At 42.4% G+C, this 7,731-nt stretch overlaps 1 protein-coding gene across 1 annotated transcript in view; it reads right to left on the minus strand.

Moving 5' to 3' along the window:
- Positions 1-3,101: 3,101 nt before the first annotated feature.
- Positions 3,102-7,731, minus strand: part of tubb1 (tubulin, beta 1 class VI) — a 10,657-nt gene continuing 6,027 nt past the window's right edge. Inside the window, exon 4 of the mRNA XM_061939391.2 lies at positions 3,102-4,379. Within this exon, the coding sequence (XP_061795375.1) occupies positions 3,235-4,379 (1,145 nt within the window). The 3' untranslated portion in view covers positions 3,102-3,234. The remainder of the gene's footprint in view (positions 4,380-7,731) is intronic.

Consider the following 7,731-nt stretch of genomic DNA (forward strand, 5'->3'; position numbering starts at 1 on the left):
ACACATACATATATACATACATACATACATATAAATATATATATATATATATATACATACATACATATAAATATATACATATAAATATATGTATATATATATATATATATATATATATATATATATACATACATACATACATACATACATATATATATATATATATATATATATATATATATATATATATATATATATATATATATATATATATATATATATATATATATATATATATATATCCAAACATATCATCTAAATCCTACACTGCATGGTCAAAGGTATCTCTGACAAGCAAAAAAGCCATGCAGCTAAATTACAATAATTAATTGTATGAATATTCCACAGCACCATGTATCATTAATTATGATACACATAAAATATATCACATATATCTAAGAAGTTTTTTTTAAGGCTGTCAAAAATAATGAGTATACTCATATGATTAATCACGAAAAAATATCGCATTAATCAAGTATGTTTGTACCCTGCGGTGAGGTGGCAACTTGTCCAGGGTGTACTCCAGCTTCCGCCTGAATGCAGCTGGGATAGGCTCCAGCCACCCCCGGACCCCCGAGAGGGACAAGCGGTAGTAAATAGATGGATGGATGGATGTATTTTCGCAGATTAATCACACCATTTTTATTTGACCGTACATTTTCCTTTACCTTAACCGTGGATGGTTACCTGAAAGGTGTGTGTTGTTATACGGTCAGTGCATAGGATGAGTGAGGAGACTCCCACTCAGAATACAACCTGGCTGGACTTTACCAAGTTTTGAGCAAATAAATTACGCGCATTCAAGTAAAACAGTCCAAAAAATTTCCTGGATGACATTCTGACAGTAAAAATGCATTTGTGTCTTTTTTTTTGTTAATTTAAATTGTGCAAGAAAGTAATAAATAATTATGGTTAATCCAAATTCAAAAATGTGATTAATCTGATTAAAACCGTCAATCAATTGACGGCACAATTTGTTTTGCCAAGGCGGGGTACACATTCAAAGATAATAGGGTCAAACACAGTCACCAGACATGGCAAACGAGTGTAGAAGAGAAAAAACCATGATGGAGTTACCAGGTAAACTACCAGTTAGCCTTGTTTCTTTCTTTGTTTATATTCTCTGGAAATCTGAGTTCACTGAGGCACATTGTCAGTGCTGGTACTACGTCAGGTCTTATTGCTGGTTTTGGCTCTCGATGGTCGGTGGACTTATGGTTAAGTGTGTGTCAAAGGACACTAAAAGTACAAAACCCAAAACCAGTGAAGTTGGCACGTTGTGTAAATGGTAAATAAAAACAGGATACAATGATTTGCAAATCCTTTTCAACCTATATTCAATTGAATAGACTGCAAAGACAAGATATTTAACGTTCGAACTGGGAAACTTTGTTATTTTTTGCAAATATTAGCTCATTTAGAATTTGATGCCTGCAACATGTTTCAAAAAAGCTGGCACAAGTGGCAAAAAAGACTGAGAAAATTGAGGAATGCTCATCAAACACTTATTTGGAACATCCCACAGGTGAACAGGCTAATTGGGAACAGGTGGGTGCCATGTTTGGGTATAAAAGCAGCTTCCATGAAATGCTCAGTCATTCACAAACAAGGATGGGGCGAGGGTCACCACTTTGTGAACAAATGCGTGAGCAAATTGTCGAACACTTTAAGAAAAACATTTCTCAACGAGCTATTGCAAGGAATTTAGGGATTTCACAATCTACAGTCTGTAATATTATCAAAAGGTTCAGAGAATATGGAGAAATCACTGCACATAAGCAATGATATTACGGACCTTTGATCCCTCAGGCGGTACTGCATCAAAAAGCGACATCTGTTTGTAAAGGATATCACCACATAGGCTCAGGGACACGTCAGAAAACCACTGTCAGTAACTACAGATTGTCGCTACATCTGTAAGTGCAAGTTAAAACTCTACTATGCAAAGCAAAAGCCATTTATCAACAACACCCAGAAACGCCGCTGCATCAATCCATCTAAGATGGACTGATGCAAAGTGGAAAAGTGTTCTGTGGTCTGACGAGTCCACATTTCAAATTGCTTTTGGAAACTGTGGACATTGTGTCCTCCGGAACAAAAAAGAAAAGAACCATCCGGATTGTTATAGGCGCAAAGTTCAAAAGCCAGCATCTGTGATGGCATGGGGGTGTATGGGGGAGGTTTTTTCCCACTCCAGACTGGGCCACCTTTGGACCCCAGTCTAGATTGTATTTTTTTACTCATCCTTCCCCAGCGTTTTACCTTTTTCCCCATCTTTTACGGGGCGCCTTGTGGCGACCCATCAGCGTTCCTGTTCTGTAACCCTGTACACTGTTTGTTTGTCTAATCTTGAACGGGTTTGTGCTGAAAACAAAGTTTCGTTGTACTTGTACAATGACAATAAAGACCTATCTACCTATCTATCTATCTATCTATCTATCTATCTATCTATCTATCTATCTATCTATCTATCTATCTATCTATCTATCTATCTATCTATCTTTCTATTAGTGCCCAAGGCATGGGTAACTTACACATGTATGAAGGCACCATTAATGCTGAAAGGTACATACAGGTTTTGGAGCAACACATGTTATAATAATAATAATAATAACTGGGATTTATATAGCGCTTTTCTAAGTACCCAAAGTCGCTTTACATGTAGAACCCAATGTTGCCATCCAAGCAACGTTATCATGGACGCCCCTGCTTATTTTAGCAAGACAAAGAGTGCGGGTACTAGACTAGCCTGCCTGTAGTCCAGACCTGTCTCCCATTGAAAATGTGTGTCGCAATATGAAACCTAAAACACGACAACATAGACCCCAGACTGTTGAACAACTTAAGCTGTATATCAAGCAAGAATGGGAAAGAATTCCACCTGAAAAGTTTCAAAAATGTGTCTCCTCAGTTCCCAAACGTTTACTGAGTGTTGTTAAAAGGAAAGGCCATGTAACACAGTGGTAAAAATGCCTCTGTGCCAACTTTTTTGCAATATGTTGCTGCCATTAAATTCTAAGTTAATGATTATTTTCTCAGTTCGAACATTAATTATTTTGTCTCTGCAGTCTATTCAATTGAATATAAGTTGAAAAGGATTTGCAAATCATTGTATTCTGGGTTTTTTTACGATTTACACAACGTGCCAACTTCACTGGTTTTGGGTTTTTTAAGTTATTGTCATTAAAATGTTTACGCATGGACTTAACAGGACCACACACCCAAAGTCTTCCGCTAATCGATAATTTCTTCACTGATTTCTGTCACTGTTTCTATTTGAACTTCCTTTCGAGACTGAACCATGGCGGTCGCCGTCCTGGAAGGGGGCTCCTCCTCCTCTTCGTCCTCCAAGTCGGACTCCATGTCGGCCGTGGCGTCTTGGTACTGCTGGTACTCTGACACCAGGTCGTTGAGGTTGCTCTCGGCCTCGGTGAACTCCAACTCGTCCATGCCCTCGCCCGTGTACCAGTGCAGGAAGGCCTTGCGTCTGAACATCAAGGAGAACTGGTCGCCCACGCGGCGGAATATTTCCTGGATGGCCGTATTGTTGCCGATGAAAGTGGAGGCAAGTTTGAGGCCGCGGGGCGGGACGTCGCACACGGCGACCTTGACGTTGTGAGGGATCCAGTCCACGAAGTAGTCGCTGTTTTTCTGCTGGATGGCCAGCATTTGTTCGTCCACCTCCTTGGTGGACATCCTCCCGCGGAAGACGGCGGCGACCGTGAGGTAGCGGCCCCGCCTGGGGTCGCAGGCCGTCATCATGTTGCGCGCGTCGAACATCTGCTGGGTGAGCTCAGGCACGGTGAGCGCTCGGTACTGCTGGCTCCCGCGCGCCGTCAGCGGGGCGAAGCCCGGCATGAAGAAGTGGAGGCGGGGGAACGGCACCATGTTGACCGCCAGCTTCCTCAGGTCTGCGTTGAGCTGCCCCGGGAACCTCAGCGAGGTGGTGACCCCGCTCATGGTCATGGACACCAAGTGGTTGAGGTCCCCGTAGGTGGGCGTGGTCAGTTTGAGCGTACGGAAGCAGATATCGTACAACGCCTCGTTGTCGATGCAGAAGGTCTCGTCGGTGCTCTCCAGGAGCTGATGCACCGACAGGGTGGCGTTGTAGGGCTCCACCACCGTGTCTGAGACCTTAGGGGAGGGCATGACGCTGAAGCTGGTCATGATCCGGTCGGGGTACTCCTCTCGGATCTTGTTGATGACGAGGGTGCCCATGCCGGAGCCGGTGCCGCCGCCGAGAGAGTGGACCAGCTGGAAGCCTTGGAGGCAGTCGCAACTCTCGCTCTCCGTCCTTACCCGGTCAATCACCTGTTCTATCAGCTCAGCGCCCTCCGTGTAGTGGCCCTTTGCCCAGTTGTTGCCAGCGCCCGAGTTTCCTGGTAGGACAAAATAAACGAAAATGTTTTACAAGATTCAGTGTAGGGTTGTACGGTATACCAGTATTAGTATAGTACCGGGATACTAATGACCAGTGTTGGGACTAACGCGTTACAAAGTAAACGCTAGTTTCGGTGGTAACTAGTAATCCATCCATCCATTTTCTACCGCTTATTCCCTTTGGGGTCGCGGGGGGCGCTGGAGCCTATCTCAGCTACAATCGGGCGGAAGGCGGGGTACACCCTGGACAAGTCGCCACCTCATCGCAGGGCCAACACAGATAGACAGACAACATTCAGACTCACATTCACACACTAGGGCCAATTTAGTGTTGCCAATCAACCTATCCACATGTGCATGTTTTTGGAGGTGGTAGGAAGCCGGAGTACCCGGAGGGAACCCACGCAGCCACGGGGAGAACATGCAAACTCCACACAGAAAGATCCCGAGCCTGGGATTGAACCCAAGACTACTCAGGACCTTCGTATTGTGAGGCAGACGCACTAACCCCTCTGCCACCGTGCTGCCCCAACTAGTAATCTAACGCGTTATTTTTTATACTCAGTAACTCAGTTACCGTTACTACATGATGCGTTATTGCGTTATTTTACGTTATTTTTTATGTAGTATCGGCTAGAAACAGAAGATCTGAGTGTGTTTTATTGCAGCGCTGCGGTGGAAAAGAAGAGGCGTGCTTTGTGTGGGTGGGGGCGGGGGTGGGGGCTTCCAGACCGTAGTTGAGGGGCGCAGGGGAGACGTTCCTTCAGGGTCTATGTACTTCGGGGCTAACAACCTTCACTTTACCCGGCAGTGGGTCTTTACAGCTGAGGGTGAATGACGAGCCGGCGGTTTGTTGCAACTTTGTGACTTTATTGGACGCAGCCATCCACCAAGCTAGAGCACCTGCACGCACTCACTGTCGCAGCTCCCTCACTTCTCTTGCCCACTCACTCACTGACCTCACTCACCTCACATGCTATCATATCTTAAAGGGCCACACACACACACACACACACACATACGCTACTCTCATAACAACTAACATGACATTATGGTGAAGCCAGAAGTCGAGTGTCTTAACATTCTCACTACTTTTCTTTTGTCGAGCACAAAGAAAAGAACATTTTAGTTAAATGTAAGTTGTGTCTAGGATCAAAGATCCTATCTACTTAAAGTTAAAGTTAAAGTGCCATTATGTTGCAGCTATTTAAAATAGTTTTGTCAATTTGTCCTGGCCTAAAATAAATTGGCCCTTTAAAACATATCTTTGTCTTTGTGTGTTGTATGTAGACCACATTGTTTGTGTGTTGTATGTAGACCACATTGTTTGTGTGTTGTATGGAGACCACATTGTTTGTGTGTTGTATGGAGACCACATTGTTTGTGTGTTGTATGTAGACCACATTGCTTAGCAGAGTTCAGTGATGCAAATGCATGTCAAGTTAATCAACAGATTGTATTATTCTCCAGTGCAATAACAGTACTGAAATGAAGGCTAAAAGGGCATTAATGGGAGCCTTAAAAAAAAGGGGGAAAAAATAAGTAACTAAATAGTTACTTTTCACAGTAACGCATTACTTTTTGGTGTAAGTAACTGAGTTAGTAACTGAGTTACTTTTGAAATAAAGTAACTAGTAACTGTAACTAGTTACTGGTTTTCAATAATTAACCCAACACTGCTAATGACTCACATTCTGTACTATACCGCCTCTTAAAAGTACCAGTCGACGACGAGCATGTTTCCATGGCGACGAGTAGAGATGTCCGATAATATCGGCCTGCCAATATTATCGGCCGATAAATGCTTTAAAATGTAATATCGGAAATTATCGGCATCATTTTTATTATTATCGGTATCGTTTTTTTTAAATTAATTTTTTATTTTTTATTAAATCAACATAAAAAACACAAGATACACTTACAATTAGTGCACCAACCCAAAAAACCTCCCTCCCCCATTTACACTCATTCACACAAAAGGGTTGTTTCTTTCTGTTATTAATATTCTGGTTCCTACATTATATATCAATATATATCAATACAGTCTGCAAGGGATACAGTCCGTAAGCACACATGATTGTGCGTGCTGCTGGTCCACTAATAGTACTAACCTTTAACAGTTAATTTGACTCATTTTCATTAATTACTAGTTTCTATGTAACTGTTTTTATATTGTTTTACTTTCTTTTTTATTCAAGAAAATGTTTTTAATTTATTTATCTTATTTGATTTTTTTTTTTTTTTTTTAAAGGACCTTATCTTCACCATACCTGGTTGTCCAAATTAGGCATAATAATGTGTTAATTCCACAACTGTATATACTGTGTCGGTATCGGTTGATATCGGTATCGGTAATTAAGAGTTGGACAATATCGGAATATCGGATATCGGCAAAAAAGCCATTATCGGACATCCCTAGCGACTAGTAAAGTATGAGTGACAGTTATACATGTTTCACTACACACCGCAGCACCCTGGACTCCTGGCAACGGATGTGTTACAACTGGACTATAGATTGCAAATTCATGTCAAGATTCAAATTGTTGAACAGTTTAAGAAAAACCTTTCTCAACCAGCTATTGTAATGAATTTAGGGCTTTCACCATCTACGGTCCGTAATATCATCAAAGGGTTCAGAGAATCTGGAGAAATCACTACACGTAAGCAGCTAAGCCCGTGACCTTCGATCCCTCAGGCTGTACTGCATCAACAAGCGACATCAGTGTGTAAAGGATATCACCATATGGGCTCAAGAACACTTCAGAAACCCACTGTCAGTAACTACAGTTGGTCGCTACATCTGTAAGTGCAAGTTAAAACTCCTCTATGCAAGGCGAAAACCGTTTATCAACAACACCCAGAAACGCCGTCGGCTTCGCTGGGCCTGAGCTCATCTAAGATGGACTGATACAAAGTGGAAAAGTGTTCTGTGGTCTGACGAGTCCACATTTCAAATTGTTTTTGGAAACTCTGGACGTCATGTCCTCCGGAACAAAGAGGAAAAGAACCATCCGGATTGTTATAGGCGCAAAGTTCAAAAGCCAGCATCTGTGATGGTATGGGGGTGTATTAGTGCCCAAGACATGGGTAACTTACACATCTGTGAAGGCGCCATTAATGCTGAAAGGTACATACAGGTTTTGGAGCAACATATGTTGCCATCCAAGCAACGTTATCATGGACGCCCCTGCTTATTTCAGCAAGACAATGCCAAGCCACGTGTTACATCAACGTGGCTTCATAGTAAAAGAGTGCGGGTACTAGACTGGCCTGCCTGTAGTCCAGACCTGTCTCCCATTGAAAATGTGTGGCGCATTATGAAGCCTAAAATACCACAACGGAGACCCCCGG

This window comes from Nerophis lumbriciformis, linkage group LG03, assembly GCF_033978685.3.
Source record: "Nerophis lumbriciformis linkage group LG03, RoL_Nlum_v2.1, whole genome shotgun sequence".
Classification (NCBI taxonomy): domain Eukaryota; kingdom Metazoa; phylum Chordata; class Actinopteri; order Syngnathiformes; family Syngnathidae; genus Nerophis; species Nerophis lumbriciformis.